The sequence below is a fragment of the Paroedura picta genome, chromosome 1 (genome assembly GCF_049243985.1).
Source record: "Paroedura picta isolate Pp20150507F chromosome 1, Ppicta_v3.0, whole genome shotgun sequence".
Taxonomy (NCBI): domain Eukaryota; kingdom Metazoa; phylum Chordata; class Lepidosauria; order Squamata; family Gekkonidae; genus Paroedura; species Paroedura picta.
The window spans coordinates 19,312,661-19,330,016 of record NC_135369.1 but is presented as its reverse complement, the minus strand read 5'-3'; the positions used below and the strand labels follow the sequence as shown (position 1 = coordinate 19,330,016).

At 49.7% G+C, this 17,356-nt stretch overlaps 1 protein-coding gene across 11 annotated transcripts in view; it reads right to left on the bottom strand.

Annotated features, from left to right (window-relative positions):
• PC (pyruvate carboxylase) overlaps positions 1-17,356 on the bottom strand; it is a 444,838-nt gene that overhangs the window by 282,260 nt on the left and 145,222 nt on the right. For all 11 annotated transcript variants that reach the window (XM_077324995.1, XM_077325044.1, XM_077325023.1 and 8 more), the window contains one exon: positions 8,223-8,341. In XM_077324995.1, the coding sequence (XP_077181110.1) occupies positions 8,223-8,341 (119 nt within the window). The remainder of the gene's footprint in view (positions 1-8,222; positions 8,342-17,356) is intronic.

Here is a 17,356-nt window from a genome sequence, read left to right as displayed (position 1 = left end):
AAGGGAGAATGCAGGTGTGGATCCGATTCCACCCCCCCCCCCCACTCCCCGTTTATTTCTCCTCTGCCAAGCAAACAGGAATTGGGGGCAATTGGGGCGCCTGCATCCACACATGCTGCGTCCCCGGTCCAACTAGCAGCCCTCCAGGGTTGTGGCGCGATTATGGAGCTCATTTGCTGCTCTCCCCGTGCAAAATGGAGTTGGGTCTGACTGGCATGCAAATTGGTTAATTGCAATGGAAGGAGAAACGGGGCTTTCATTATGTCCCCGCTGAAATCTGAATCTGGGAACTGGGAGGCTTAGGCGTGTTCTTCGACTAATTGCAACTATTTGAACCAAGCCACTCGCTGGCACTGCGGGGTAGGCGAGCCCCGCCCCCTCTCCCTAGGCCTGCAAATGGGAAAGCCAGGGGCTGGATGCCTGCAGAAGACCGGCAGCAAAGCTGGGCCCTAGCTGAGGAGCAGCCAAGAACCCACCATGGGGATGGCTCAGGCAATGGCCCTGCGATAGATTCCTTCCAGGCCACAGGATGTAAGATTCCCCCATCCTCCCCCAGAAGGCGGGTTCCACTGTGGCTCCGTGGAAGAGCATCTGCTTAGCATGCAGACGGCTCCAGGTTCGATCCCTGGCCTCTCCAGCCACAAAAACCAGGCAGTAGGCAACGTGAAAGGCCTTCGCTTAAGACTCTGGAGAGCCACTTAGAGTCCTGCTAGACCATGCTTCCCTCGATGGACCACAGATATTCCTGGCCAACAGCCAGGAAGTTTAAATTGTAGGATGTTATAAATTTTGATTGTGAATGTTTTAACTATTTTGTAAAGTGCCCTGAGCCCACTTGTGGAGAGGGGCGGGCTATACATCTGAGGAGGATGGCAAGGGGGACATCATCTGGGCATGGAATTGGGGTCACTGTGGGTGGGCAGGTAGTTCTGAGTTCCGGCATTCTGTAGGGGGTTGGGCTAGAAGACCCTGGAGATCCCTTCCAACTCCATGATTTTATGATACTATTAAGAATGTCCTGCCCAAAGTGGCGCCCCAGCCAAGGCAATACAGAGCCAGGATGGCTCGCTATCTCTGGCAGCAAAAGGCAATTCCATGGATCCCAGGCCGAACGGTACCCCACAGCAGAGTCCAATGCCTTGGAGCTGTTTGCCTGGTCCTGCTGAACGACCCAAGGAGGGGGGTATCTCACCATTGTCCTTCCAGAGAGGGCTGGGCACCCACCACTAGACGAAGATTAAAAACTGCACCCTGGCTATTTTTAATTCTGATGGCGAGATTAATTGGGTTCATTAGCATAATTTATTCCACCCCTTTTTGTTAACAGCTTGATCGTTTGCTAGCCCTGGGGAAGGGGAAAGTGCTGCAATGTTGAGGTCCCCCCCCCAAAAAAAAAAAGCTTTGGCCAGGATCTTCTTGAAGCTGGAAACATGTTCCTGCATTCCACCGCTCGAGACTGCAGAGGTGAACGGATGCAGCTATACACCGCTCCCAATAAAAGCCCTGCACACAGAAACGTAAATGACAACAAGAAACAGTTGCATGTCACCCTGACACTCTTGTTTTCTCGGTGCAGGGAAGCTTCTGCAAGGAGGTGCATTTTATCAACTGCAAATAACGTTAATTTATGTATGTTATTTATAATCCGCCTTTCTCCCAGGATCTGAAGGCAGCTGACGCATAGTGAGTCAATCTCGTCCACAAAACAGGACTTTTAGTAACCAGTGCATTAAGATTTTAGAAGTCTGAAACCACCAGAGAGAACTGAAGCACAACACAAGTATTAGCATGACCTGCCTTCACATGTGCACTGGCTTCATGGGAAAAGAAGAAGAAGAAGAAGAAGAAGAAGAAGAAGAAGAAGAAGAAGAAGAAGAAGAAGAAGAAGAAGAAGAAGAAGAAGAAGAAGAAGAAGAAGAAGAAGAAGAAGAAGAAGAAGAAGAAGAAGAAGAAGAAGAAGAAGAAGAAGAAGAAGAAGAAGAAGAAGAAGAAGAAGAAGAAGAAGAAGAAGAAGAAGAAGAAGAAGAAGAAGAAGAAGAAGAAGAAGAAGAAGAAGAAGAAGAAGAAGGAGCCGAGCAGACTGGCCACTCTTGCAGCAGAGCCAGAAGGAGGAGGAGAAGGAAGAAGAAGCAGAAGGAAGAAGTTGGTTCTTCTGTGCCACTTTTTTCTACCCAAAGGAGTCTCAAAGCAGCTTACATTCGCCTTCCCTTCTTCTCCCCACAACAGACACCCTGTGAGGTAGGAGAGGCTGAGATTTCCAAGCAGTTTGAGACAGCAGACCATTCTCTGTCCAATGGACACTTCTATTGGCTCCTTGATTTGGTTATCCTAAATAATGTTTTACAACTTTGTTGATTATACTGGCTGCTTCATGTAACTTCTACTGCAGGCTTTCTCAATCAGGGTTTTGTGACAGCCCTGGAAGGGTTTAGCAGATCGGGTGGGAGTTAATTATTTTTTAAAAAATTATCTGGTGATATGACCATATATTTCTGCAACGTGATTTCTGGTGACATGACTTCCGGGGGTGTGAAAGGTGTGGCCTGCTGACATCACTTTTGTGGTTTTTGGAGGCCTGAAGAAGGTTTCAAGGGTTTCTCAACAGTAAAAAGTATGATATGAAGAAGACCCAATTTGCATCCAGCTGGGTGACCTTGGGCTCGCCACAGCACTGATAAAACTGTTCTGACTGGGCAGTGATGTCAGGGCTCTCTCAGCCTCACCCACCCCACAGGGTGTCTGTTGTGGGGAGAGGAATGGGAAGGCGACTGTAAGCCGCTTTGAGCCTCCTTCGGGTAGGGAAAAGCGGCATATAAGAACCAACTCTTCTTCTACTTCAATTTGCATCGAAATGCATCAAAATGCATTAGGTCTAAAATTTACGATTGCATAGTGCCTGTTATGTTTTTTCTAAGAATAGCTTATTGGCCGGGTGTTTGTTTTTAATTTTATAAGTTGTGCACCATAAAAGTTTATATAATTTTATTATGCATTTTTGATAGACCTTTAGGGTCCTAACCGGTTTCTTGGCCTACTTAACAATAAACTATAATGCAGTGGAATAGACAACAGTCTCAATCATTTATCCAAGCATGTTTGTAAAACCATTTTGAACAATGCAGCCCTATTCCCTGTGCAGAGAAGCCTCTGGAGAAGTTCTGTTTGGTGTAATCTGCATAAGGCAGGGGAGTGGGTGCTTTCCTTGACCTCTACAGTTACACAATTTTCCCAGGACACATCACTGTGAGAAGGACCTAGGTCTTAATCAGCCTCCTTCTTCCAGCCACAATCGGTATACCTTCGCCAACATAAGGACCAGGGGCTTACTGGTGCTTTGAAAGTGACTGAGACTTTCAGGCTTGCTGGACTGCATGCTCAAGAGAACATGGCAGAAGTCTGTGGAATTGGACCACAAATGCAAGGACAGAAGCCTGATTACCAAACGTACATTAGTTCGATCTACCGTATTTCCAATAGCCACTTATGGCTTTGAAAGCTGGACGATGAAGAAATCAGACAGGGGGGAGAGTTGATTTGTTTGAACTCTGGTGCTGGAAAAGGCTCCTGCAGAATCCAAAACCAGCAAAATTCCCCAAAAGCAGCTCCGACAGTGCATAGATCACTGAAAGGCAAAATCACAAAACTCTAGCTCACTTACTTTGGCCATATCATGCAATCCAACTTGGTGGAGAGAGCAATTATGCTAGGACTGGTCAGTGGTATAAAGAAACCAGGCTGACAACAAAGGCAGAGGTTAGATACCATCAAAATGGATACTGGCCAGAGCAGGGGTAGTCAAACTGCGGCCCTCCAGATGTCCATGGACTACAATTCTCAGAAATTCCCAGCATTTGCTGGCAGGGGCTTCTGGGAATTGTAGTCCATGGACATCTGGAGGGCCGCAGTTTGACTACCCCTGGGCCAGAGCATTATACCACTAAAAGAAGCGATGCAAGATCAGAGGATGTGGGGACAGCTGAACCAAAGGATCACCAAGAGTCGGACATGACTGAATGGCTAACATCATCACCATGCACACAGCCCTTTCGACAGAGCAAGGCCAGCAGCAGAGGGAGGAGATGAAACCCACTGAAGGGTTGGGGTTTCTCACCTTGAGGCCCTGACACCCAGGCCTCCCAGTCTCCCCTTTTTGAGGGGTGGTCCAAGGATTGCTTGGCCTCCAGCAACAAAGGATTCTGGGAACATTCAGCCAGATCCCCCAGATGCGGCGTCCCGCTCAACAGAGCCACATTCTGCATTTGCTGCACGCGTCCGGCGTTGACGAGGCTCCGCCGCTTCGTTAACTCCGCTGGAAACAAACCGTCACTCGGGTCCCCTGCTTTTCCCCAAAACGTGCTTAATTGATAATGACAGCGATAACGACCTAACATTTATTACCAGGCCCAGCACGACAAGACTGTAAAGTGTGCTAATATATGCACGGATATATGGCCCTGAAACCTGATCAAGAAAAATAAAAATAAAATTGCAACCCCCACCGCTCCCCATACTCTCCAGCAGATTCCAGGAATCCCTCCACTATGGCAGTGGTCCCCAACCTTTATTAGGCTGGGGACCGGCAGGGCATAGGGCCGCGCCCGCAGGGACCGCGCGGGCCACGCCCACGAGCCACGCCCGGCCGCGCCCGCGGGCCGCACCCGAAGAATCGGCCCACGCCCGCGAGCCGCATCCGGCCGCGCCCGTGGGCCGCGCCCGCGAGCCGCACCCGCGAGCCGCGCCCGTGGATTGGACCGCACCCGCGGGCCGCACGGGCGCGGCCCGGCCCTGATTCCCTCTCCCCGCCCTCCCCGCAGTAAGAAGCTTCCCGGGCCGCAAGCTTGCGGCCTGGGAAGTTTTTTACAGCGGGGGGGGCGGGGGGGAGCTGCGGCCCGGTGCCATGGCCTTTGCAGCCCGGCGCCGGGCCGCGGGCCGCAGGTTGGGGACCACTGCACTATGGGATAGCTGGAAAATTAAAACAGAAGGCAGTGACACACGGACAGCCCAGAGGAGATGCCTTGCAGGAATGGCTCTGATTCAGAAAATAAGGGTTTTCTGAGTCCCAGGTCTTTTTCTAGGTCCCAAGGAGGGTCTGTGGAACCATGGGAGAGCCCCTCCTTTGCATGCAGATTGTCCCAGGTTCAATCCCCGGCATCTTCACTTTAAAAAGGACCAAGTAGTGAGTGATGTGAAAGAGCTCTCCCTGAATCCTCAGAGAGCTGCTGCCAGCCTGAGTAGACAATACTAATCTTGACAGATCAAGGATGTGATTCCACAGAAGGAAGTTTGTGTGTGTCTGTGGGTGTGAGTCTGTGTATGTACAGTGTAAGAGCAGGTGTGGAAAAGCACATTATGTTTTTCAGATACAGAAGGCCCCGGATTCAGTTCCACAGACCGCCAACTCAAAGACTCCGGAAGGAGCAGAGGAAATTATTATGGGCTATATGGAGTCTATATGGGACAGATTTGAAGAAGGGCTGGGTTTTTATACTCTGCTTTTCACTACACAAAGGAGCCCCAAAGTGGCTTACAAACACCTTTCCCATCCTCTCCCCACAACAGACAGAGGTAGGTGGGACTGAAAGAGCTCTGAGAGAACTGCTCTGTGAGAACAACCCAAAGAGAACAGTGACTAGCCCAGGGTCACCCAGCTGGCTGCATGTGGAGGAGTGGGGAATCTAACCCAGCTGTCCAAATTAGAGTCTGCCTGTCTTGATGACCTGGCTCTTTGGAAGTTGCTAGGCAGCTACTGTAGGTCAGAGAGTGAGCACTTACTTTGCATGTTGTTATCGAGCAAGTGCATTTTTTTCCGCCCTTCTCAGGAAGGCACCCCAGTTCTCCCTTCCCCATCTCAGTCTCACAATACTGCAGCACTCCCATTCCCTATATAACCAATCATAGCTGTCATGATTCACACATTCAAAAGCTCTACTTTAATCTGTAAAATACAACTGCACACTGCCCCGCTAGCGCCCGCTGTATTTCAGCTTCAGCGGGCTTGATTACTAGTATTACATAAAGTGAATAAAACACAAATCTAAGAATTTAATTAAATTAATAGATTCTAGAACATTAACATCAGAAATTGAACATTAAATTGCCCAATTCTCTCTATCCTGTGGGAGAAAGAAGGAAGAGGGTCACATGAACCCTTTAACCAAAATCTAATTTGGTAGGTTTCCAGCAGGTCTTTGTTGTAGAACTTTATCACTTTGCTTGCCTGCAAAATTAATAAAATGATCCAAAAGTTGCTGCTGTCTTTGACATCTCCTTTTTTCAGAACTTGAATGTAAATTGACTGTGGGCCATTGCTTTGTTGTCCATACTTGTTGGTACAATCATGATTCCAATGGATTCTATTTCTATGGCTTGGAATAACTCTACTGATATCCCATCTAGTCCTCGTGATTTGTTTCTACCAATATCTCTCAGTGCAGCTTTCATTTCACTTTCTAAAACTGTACAATTTTCTTTAAAAAAAAACCTAAGAAGAAATCTGTCAACCTTTCATCTCTTTTGGATCATTCATTTGGTGTACTCCTCTTTCCTTTATTTTGTCCAGTTCAGTTAATTTATTTCCACTGATCTTTCGGCACATCTAGCCGTGGTTTATGAGGCAGGGCTAGTTTTTCCCAAACTACTGGTGGCGGCAACAAAAGGGGGTCAAAACAGTGGCTAGGTTTGCCCCACAACATGTCAGATACCACAACCAGATATTCCTCTTGCCCTTCCTCCAAGGAACTGTGGGCAGGGCAACAAACCAGGATCTTCAAACCCCACTGCATTATCACAACGACCCTGTGACTCATTTAAATGGATTCAAGGTGAGCTTCGTGGTGGAGGAAGGATTTGCACTTGGATCTCCTAAGCACTGCTCAGACACTCTTAACGCTACGCCACACCTGCAAGACCCAGAAATAGCCTGACACAATATCAGGCAGCACCGCATGTTCATTGTGAAACTGACAACATTGTCATTCCTCCGCATGTCTAGACTGACTCATCTCCCGTTTCACAAAAGACATCTTAAGGTTCACCTCTTCCTTCGTGCTTTTCTTAACCGTTTCCCCCCTCCTCCTCCCACCCCGCAGGCTCCTCATCGACCATTTCAAACCTTTCTTGCCTTTCTTTCCTCTCCTCGCTCCTTATGTAGCAACACATCTCTCTTCCCCACACACGGCACTCCAGGTAACAGTCAGAGGAATTTGGCCAAGCCAGAAGCAGGGCTGGAAGGAGGTCTCTCTTCCAGTCACAGGGCCCTCAAGCACCACACATAATTCCCTCCAAACAAGAAAACAACTTCCATATCTATATATTAAAGGTAAAGGTAAAGGTATCCCCTGTGCAAGCACCGAGTCATGTCTGACCCTTGGGATGACGCCCTCCAGCGTTTTCATGGCAGACTCAATACGGGGTGGTTTGCCAGTGCCTTCCCCAGTCATTACCGTTTACCCCCCCAGCAAGCTGAGTACTCATTTTACCGACCTCGGAAGGATGGAAGGCTGAGTCAACCTTGAGCCGGCTGCTGGGATTGAACTCCCAGCCTCATGGGCAAAGCTTTCAGGCGGCTGCCTTACCACTCTGCGCCACAAGAGGCTCTTATCTATATATTAGTTGATGACAAAGAAGGACAGTTGGCTTTTACACCTGAAGAAGCGGCTTACAATTGGCTTCCCTTCCTCTCCCCACAATAGACACCCTGTGAGGAAGGTGGGGCTGAGAGAGCTCTAAGGTAACTTCTCTGTGAGAACAGCTCTAACAGGGCTGTGATGAGCCTAAGGTCACCTGGCCGGCTGCATGTGGAGGAGCGGGGAGTCAAGCTCTTAGCCACTGTACCAAGCTAGCTCTCATGCTGGAGAAAATAATGTGGTAGCATCCTTGGAGTGAAACCAAAACTGACTGCCCATCACCTACTGATCATTCCACACTCCCCCCATGGCCTGGCCCCTTCGTCTGCATAGCCTTGCCCTTCATTTTGTTTCTGGTTCGCTCTAGCATGCAATTTCTTATTGGCAACGGGTGTCTGAATGGAACCTCCATACTCAGAGGCAGTGTACCTGCTTAAAGGTCCCAAGTCGGCCGTCGTGGGAAAAACAAGATCCCTGACTAGACGGACCCCCCCCCCCCCCAGCCTGACCCAGCAGGGCTCTTCTGAGGTTCTTAGCCAGTTTTGATGCATACATTCTGATTTCATGCCCAGGCAGGGTGCTGCAGCCCTCACTTACTCTGTGATTTCTTCTGTCACCGTGTGCTCAACCTGGAGCCGAGAGTTGACCTCAATGAAGTAATGCTTGCCATGTTTGTCCACCAGAAACTCCACCGTCCCAGCATTCTCATACCCGACCTGCAGGAAGGAATCATAGAATCATAGAGTTGGAAGGAACCTCCAGGGTCATCTAGTCCAACCCCCCCCCAAACAATGCAGGAAACTCACAACTACCTGCCCACCCATAGTGACCCTAATTTCATGCCCAGAATGATGCTCTCCCCACCACCACCATTACCACCAAGGAAACCCGAATCCCTGGCCAGTCTGGCCTGGAGGAAATTCACCTCCCGACCCCAAAGTGGCAATTGGCATTTCCCTGGGCATGCAAGAAAGCGCCACAAAAGCCAAACATGGACACAATCCCATCTGCCCACCCACTCACCAGCTGCCTAAGTTTACAGAATCAACAAAAGGCGGCCACATGAGTGTTTGCAAACGCCCAGCAGAGGGTAGAGGGCAGCAAAGGCTCCAGTTCTCAGGGTGGGCCAGAGGAGCACAGGCTGCAGTTGAGACGTGAATATTCCTGTGTCTGTTACTGATAGGCAGGGGGGGAAAGAACAGCTCATTCCGTTTTAGAGAGTTTCTCTGGCTGATGATTCTGGCGTCCTTCGCAAGCCCCCCAACAACTGAATCACTGCTTATGGAGAGGGTAAGATCTGTGCCTGACAACCCCGTAAAGCCCAACACGATTTCCAGGGGATCAGCCCCTGAGCATCAAAACTCCCTTTGTCAGATACAAGTAGGCACGAAAGTCCCATTCCTCCTTGGATCTGACAAAGGGAGCTTTGATTCTAGAAAATCTCTGGAAACCTTGTGGGTGCTGCTGGATTCCAACCTTGTTCTTTTACAAAGTCTGAGTCTGAGGGCCTTTAAAACCGACAAAATTTTATGCAAGGGGTTTCGTCATGTACTTTCGTGTATATGCACACGAAATCTTATACCTCGAACAAAAATTTGCTGTGCTTTAAGGTGTCCCTGGTCTCTAACTTGGTCCTGCTGCTTCAGACCCCACCTGAATCTTGTTCTTCTACTGCAGGCCAACACAGCTGACCACTTAAAATGATGCTTACACTCTACAACAGGGGTAGTCAAACTGCGGCCCTCCAGATGTCCATGGACTACAGTTCCCAGAAGCCCCTGCCAGCGAATGCTGGCAGGGGCTTCTGGGAAATGTAGTCCATGGACATCTGGAGGGCCGCAGTTTGACTACCCCTGCTCTACAACATGAATATGACTGAGTACTACATTTCCCACTGCTTTTTTCTCCCTCCCCCCCCCCACACACACACATGTGTAGCTCCTTTGTAGGAGTGGCCATTCATTCCTCATGCCTACTAACATGGGTGGTGTAGTGATTAAGAGTGGCAACCTCTAATCTGGAGAGCCAGGTTTGATTCACCACTCCTACACATGGAACCAGCTGAGTGACCTTGGGCTAATCCCAGTTCTCTCAGAGCTCCCTCAGCCCCACTGACCACACAAGGCATGGGGAGAGGAAGGGAAAGCAATCTGAGCTGCTTTGAGACTCTTTCGGGTAGGGGGAAATGGGGTATAAACACCAACTCTTCTTCTGCCACCAATGAGAAACTACTTTGTGGTTCAGGGCAGGGTTTGGATTCCAAGTGAGAGACGGCACGGATAACGTATGGCCCCTGGCTTCCAGTCTGATTCGGGAAACGCACTGAATCCCCACTCGATTTGCTTACCGGTGCTGTGACATGGCTCATGAGCCAACCGCGATAGGTAGCAAATGCCGTAAGCGTATGCCTGCAAGGCCACACTTGGGGACTTCTTGGCATGGTGACCATAAGTGCGGCCTCGCTGAAGCATAGCTTCAAGTTACTCCAGAGAGGCCCACAGCTCAGTGGCAGGGCATGTGCTTTTTGTGCGTCCTTTTTGCGCGGAAGGTTTGCGGCTCAGTCTGTGTCGTTGCCTGCTGAAAAGACAAGGAAGGGCCCCCCTGCAGAGTTGCATTCAGTCAGGCGGCAAACACGGAGCCCTCGGCCTGTCTTGGGGAAAGAAGTTTTGCTTGTCTGTAGACTGCAATTCCGCTCGGCTGCAGCAGCCACCCACCCACTCGATGTCTAGAAAACACAACAGGCAATTCAGGAAGATTGCCCCTTAATCTCCCGGACGACCCCGTCTTGTTACAACCCAAACAGCTGCAGCATGCAAAATGCTCAGAAGTAAATTGACGGGGGGGGGGGGGGAGAGCTGGGGTTACCGAAATTATTTGGCAACCCCAGACCACACAGAGAACTTTGGGGATTTCCGGAGCTCAGCAGATTAACCCTCTCTGCGAACGTGAGCTGCTTCCGTGGAGTTTTAAAGAACGGCAACAGATTGCGACGATGCGATGCGTGCAAATCGAGCGGGCTATTAAAAGAGCATCCTTTTATTGACCTGCATCTTTCCCCCTCCCCTCCCCAAGCATCATTTGCATTTTCTTGGCACAGAATCAGGACAGAGAAGATTGCTGAGTCTTGTTGGAGCCACAGGCCGTAGCAAGATTCTGGTTTGCAGAACAGATATAAATAGAGTCTCTGACCGAGACGAGCCGACAGATCTCTTCCCTCTGAACCTTTATATACAGACAAGTTTAGCTGACATCCAAGTTTCAACCCATGCCTCTGCACAGATGCAATTGCTCAAAAGTATATGGGGTCTTTCTCAAAACATCCGTGGCCATAGAACAGGGTGAAACTGCAGGAGTGTGGCCCTAGTCAGGGAACACAGCCGTGCACTGCGGAGACTGCTGGGGATCCTCAGAAACGCATCAGGGTTTTCTCAATGAGATCATCAGCTCTGCTGAAGAACAGATTGTTCATCATTAACCAACTCTTTCAACCCAGGCCTGCCCTACATGTGACAGCTGAACGAGGGGGTGTAGTCCTGAGGAGTTAGCACAGAGCGCAACTATGCACCCAAATGTGTGTTTAATTGAGAGTGAACTCTTCTGAAGTCTTCTATATGCTAGAAACTCTCTGCAAAAAAGAAAAGAAAAAACTCTCAGCCTATCAGACAAAGAGTGGAGCAGAAGATTTATTGTGGGGCATTTGGAGGAGGGACAGAGCAGGGGGTTGGACTAGATGGCCTGTATGGCCCCTTCCAACTCTATGATTTTATGATTCTATGATAGAGCAGCTGCTATGCAGGCAGAAGTTGTCAGGTTCCAGGTGTCTCCAGTTAAAAGGTTCAGGTAGGAGTAATGTGAAAGAGCGCAGAGAGCCACTGTCAATCAGAACAGATTGGAGGTTCTCAGGTTTGTTCGGGCTGTGGGCAAGATTGGTACTTTGAGAACAGTGAGTGAGCGCCACAACAAAATGGCTGCCAGAAGGGCTGAAGTCAATTCGCAAAATGGCTGCCAAGAGGGCTGAAGTCAATTCGCAAAATGGCTGCCAGGAGGGCTAAAATCAATCACAAAATGACGGCCATGGGGGTTCTGAGGGCAGCCAATCACAACATGCTTTGAGGCTGGAAGCCAAGCGCTACGAGTGAGGCAGCGGTTTCTGAACAGATGCCCCCTGAAGACACAAAGGAGAGGCCCCCTGGGTTCTTCCGAAGCAGCTTCCACTCCTGTGAGGCAGAACAATGGCAGTGATTGTGTTTGTGTTTGGGGGAAGAGATGCCTGAGAGAGGAAAAAGGATTCTGCCAGAAAACCCCTCAGCGGGGAACTCATTTGTGCCATTTGTCTCATCTACAGATCATTTGTAATTCTGGGAGATCATCCCCAAGCGTCACCTGGAGGCTGTGAGTCCTAGTCAAAAGTGAGGTTCAAAGGTTGAAAGTGAGGTTCAAAAGTGAGGTTCCAATGCCCTGCATGAGCGTTCAGGCCCATGAATATCTCCCAGAATCCTCTGCTGCACTCTAGGCTTCTCTGGCAGATCAACCAACACAGAGGAACTGGGAAAACTGGGAGCCGTCGGCACAGAACTGTACGGACCCAGAACATCCTTCAGCCTGGCTCTTCCCGCTGGAGTTGTCTCCAACACACCTGGTAGAATCAAGGCCCAGCTGTTAAGCAACAGCCGTCCAATTTCCCCTGTCTAGGTGGGGGAAATAATTAAAGATTCATCCAGAGACTGCTCGTAACTGAATGCACGGATGGCGAGAACGGCGGGGTAATAGCCGTTAAAGTGGTCTCATGACCGGGGACAGGGAGGAAAGGATCAACCCTTGACACAAGACCCACATCCCCTGTTCCTTTTATGACTTGCGAGAAGCAGGAGAGCTGTGTGCAAGGCCCCTCTCTTTGCCACGTGCCCCTTCCTCTCCAGTCCTCTTGGTAAACACGGATGTGCAGGGCAACGCACCATTAAACTCACAGACCAAAGACATCTGCCGTCAAATCAAATATTTAATGGAAAGCCTCGGAAGACGCACGCAGAATCCATACATGCATCTGCAGTCGAAGAAGGACTTTACAGGGGAGAGGACAGGCAATGGGGCTGCCCATGTATTGGCTGCAGCAGAGCATTAAAAAGCCATTGTTACTATTTGCATAGCCCTTTTCAAAAGCCATACAAAGCAATTTGCCTTCCACCCCTCTTAGGAGAACCTCCTAAGGCGGGCTGGTATGTCAGGGATTTGGGGGCTGAAAATAGCTTGCTGAGGCCTTCCCACCCCAAGTCTTGGACTGAGCTGAAATCTGAGCCAGGAACCCCTTGTGCACATCTCCTGCTTTTGACCATGGAACGCAGAGGGATAACGGAAATGTCTGCGACTGTCCCAAGGGAAAAGTCATATGCTTGAATAAGAATAAGGGAGGGATCCACCTGGACAATCTGTTGCACAGATCATTTAAAGCAAATGCACCAGTGTGGCTCGATGACCGATTATGCACAGGCCAGAATGCCTGTGATGGCAGCAAAAGGCTTTGGGGAAAATCCCCAATTATGCTCGACATGGCCGCCGTCCGAGGCCTGGCCCAACCCAGCCCCTCGGAAGACCTGCGTTAAAGAAACACGGACTCTTCCGCAGGCCTGGACCTGCCACGGGCACACGGGAGGGCTAGGGAGGGCTAGCTCTGTGCATAATCAGAGGAGCCGGATTTTTGGGCCCGGCTCTTCCCCCGGCCTAAGGGGTTCCTGCAGAGATGCCTCTCGCACCTGCCGCCTCCGCGGAGCTCGCAGAGGTGTCCCCCCATCCCCCCCATGTTGGGAGAGCAGCATGCTGTTCCCCACCATCGTGCAGTAGGGGCCTCATGCCCCCGATCTCCCCTGCCGCAGCAGCAGGGTACGTCCACCACTTCCAGCCCCACGTTGTGTGCACAGGGCTGTTGTGTTAGTGTTACTAGTGTGTGCTGGGGGAGCCCCTCCCCTGTGCATATGCGGGGAACAGCAGGGCTTTTTGCCCCACCACAACGGAATGGCGGCAGCCCGGCTTGGCTGCCGCCGTGCATAATAGGTGTATGTGACATTAGACCTGTGCTTTTGAGCAGAGAATGACATGCTGTACAGACAAAGACATTTTCTCTGCCATGGTGCAAAAGCCCAAGAAGCTGCTGGAGAACTGTTAAAATGTTACCTGTTTGCAAAACCGCCTCTTTGCTCTAGCCGGCGAATTTCCCAAGCAAGCCATGCAGGTGCTCGGGAAGGCAGAAAACGAAGGGAGAGAGACTGTGCACCCACACCGCTAATAGCCAGGGACCCGAATCCAGCGTGACTAAAACCCCATGAGGTGAAAATCTGCCCTAACAAGAAACTCTCGCCACGGGATGTCTTCCAGAAGATATAACGTCGAGATGACCTTGAAAAGGCAGGTTTGGAGAGGACGGACAAGGAGCAGGGGGAAAAGCAGAGGATGAAAGACACTTGATGCTCCGAATGCCACCTGGCCTTTCCCAAACCACAGGGAATTTCTCTGATGTCCTGATCTTCAGCTCCTTAATTAAGACACAGCGAGACAGGTGGTGCGTCTAGGAAAGAGAATAGGGAGGGCGCCTGGCCAGGCCCGAGGATAGGGTGGGCACGGGAGCAGTGGGGCTGGGGGCTCGGAGATTTCTGTAATCCTTTTCTAGGAGCGTTCGATTTCTGGATCAGAATTAAAAGCAGAAGAGAGGGAGAATATGGATTAGCTGTGCATTTAAATCTCAGCCGGGGAGCTAGGACGCCTAGCCAGACAACCATAAAGAGGATAATGAAGCGGGGAAGTCATTACTGATGTTTTAGCCAAGGAGCAATCGGCGGCTCCAGAATTTTAACAGCCGCGGAGAGCACCTGGGGGAAGAAGCGAGGGAAAGGGGGGGGGGGAGGCCTTGCCTCTGAAAGAAGGCGGGGGCGGCGGAAGAAGGAATCCAGGCGCAGTAGAAAGGAGGGGGGAATACAGCCTGGGCCGAGAGGATTCTCTGACAGGAATTCATACACGACATTCCACGTTCTTTGGACCTCGGGTTCACCTCTCAAAACAAGCACGTTCTCAGCCCTTGCAGATGGCTGGGCAGACTGGAAACTTCCAGGCACTCGCTGGTGGTTTTGCTGAGCCAAAACCGGGACCTCTGCACCCCACTTGGCTCTCATGAAAAGTAGAACGCTGTCCAGCACGAAGAGGCTTCTGCAGTTTTTTCCTGTGATTTCCGTAACACGGGCAGGTTGCAGAATCCGGGGACATCTCAGCACAGACACTGGATTCCCCCCTCACACAGCAAGTCGATATTTCCCATTTGAGCACGGCCCCGTAACAGGGTGTGGAGCAGTCTGGTATAGCCCCTTCGCACCACACCTCAGAAGCTAGGCAGGGTGGGCACTTGGGGGGGAGACCACCAAGGAAGGCCATGGCAAACTATCACCACTTCTCATTTGCCTGGAAATACCAAAGACAACTACTTTTCAGGTGCGGTTTTGGCCTTGCTGATGACTGACCTGCAGTGCCTAGTAACCTGCAGATACTCTTCTTTAGAGATGTGTCCCTCCCTCCATTTCTAGAATATTTCCACTTTCCCTACCATATATCTGTCTTGCTGGAATAGTCCTGGCTTGAGCATGCAGGAGCTCTTGTTGAAGGAGAGCCCACCCGTCGCTTGCTCCTTTCTCTTCCAGCATTCTTGTCCACAGGACTTACTCTCATCATGTCACTGAGTTTATTAAAGTCCCCCCTGTGAAAGTCTAACAGACACGTCTGGCTATGAACTTCCTTGCCCTCCCTATCTCAAAAGTGATTCTAGGAGGACATGGTCACTCCCACCTTCCACCAACTTCAGCCTGTTGGTCACTATTAAGTCGAATATGACTGAGCTTCTCATTGATTCTTCCACCATTTGATAAAGGAAATTGTTGGCCAGGCAGGCCAGAAAGTTGCAGGACTATGGGCACTTAGCAGTTTGCTTCCCAGCACACATCAGGAAAACTAAAGTCATCCATAATTACAAGGTCAAGGAGGGCAGCACCAACGTCCTCACCCTGGTCAGGCAGTCTGTAGCAGACGCCAATCGCTAGATTCTTGGCTTTTCCCTCCCTTATCTTCAGCCAGATACTTTCCACTGGAGTGTCACTCTCCACCTCTAGTATTTCTTGACAGGCAAGCCCTCCCCACGTCCTCTTCAAACATTTCCCATTACAATTCTTGTTGACCTTTACTATATCTTTTGGGGCAGTGTACCATCTATAAAACATTTTTATACCAATTTTAACCTTTGACATTCAGCAAATTTCAGTTCATTAGCCAAGCCAAGCCATAGCATTCTGTGCCAACTGCAGTTTCCAAACTGATTTGTGCCAGACGTTGGTTGTACCTTGACGTCACGTACCTACATAACACATGGCCTTTAACACTGTTCAAAAGGCTATGAAAAAGGGCATCCAGGCCACAAGTTCTCCTTGAGTGTGGCTTTTGAGCATCGGTTCACACATTTTATGAAATTCTGAAGCAATGTGAATTAGACATATTGCTTTTAAATATGATTGGTTTTAATGCCCCTGCCGTGCCCACAGACGAGACCGCAAGAGCTCTGGGCATACAAATTGTTGCATAGAAATAATGAACAAAGGGAAATGTAGATATGATCATAGAATCATAGAGTTGGAAGGGACCTCCTGGGCCATCTAGTCCAACCCCCTGCACTATACAGAACACTCATATCCCAATCGCTCATCTACTGTAACCTGCCACCCTCTTGAGCCTTCACAGAATCAGCCTCTCTGTCAGATGGCTATCTAGCCTCTGTTTAAAAATCTCCAAAGATGGAGAACCCACCACCTCCCAAGGAAGCCTGTTCCACTGAGAAACCGCTCCAACTTTCAGGAACTTCTTCCGGATGTTTAGATGGAATTTATTTTGAATTAATTTAATACCATGATGCTTACTTCAGTTTCAACCCACCAAAGGTTTAGCCAGGAGAGAAGACGGCTAAGAAGTGATATGATAATCATCTTCAAACACATGGAAGCAAGGGTAGTCAACCTGTGGTCCTCCAGATGTTCATGGACTACAATTCCCATGAACCCTGTGAACATCTGGAGGACCACAGGTTGACTACCCTTGACATAGAGGATGGAATAGAATTGTTTTCTGTTGCCCCAGAGGCGTTGGATCAGAACCAGTGGCTTGAAATTAATTCAAAAGAATTTTCAGGTAAACATCCGGAAAAACGTTCCTGGCAGTTAGAGCAGTTCTTCAGTGGAACAGGCTTCCTCGGGAGGTGGTGGGTTCTCCTTCTTTGGAAGTTTTTAAGCAGCAACTGACAGAAATACTGTTTTTATGGATGTAGGCAGATTGTAAGTAGGTGGACAGGAAGGGATGTGTCAGTGTTTGTCTCCTGTGGCCCTTCCTTGCATACCCAGGGAGTTGCTGGTCACAACTGTGGGATAGTAGCTGAATTTCCTCCAGGCCAGGCTGGATTCTGGAGATTTTGGGTGGAGAGATCACTTAGGCATGAAATTGGGGTCACTGTGGGTAGGCAGGTAGTTGTGAGTTCCTACATTGTGAAGGGAGTTAGACTAGATGATCCTGGAGGTCCCTTCCAACTCTATGATTCTATGATTCTATAAAAGGTGTTGCAACCTTTTTGCAACCTGAACACACCTGGCAAAACCAAAGTTGTTCTCCTTGCCAGAAGTTTTTTTTTTTTTTAATTCACAGGGAGGCTGAGTGGG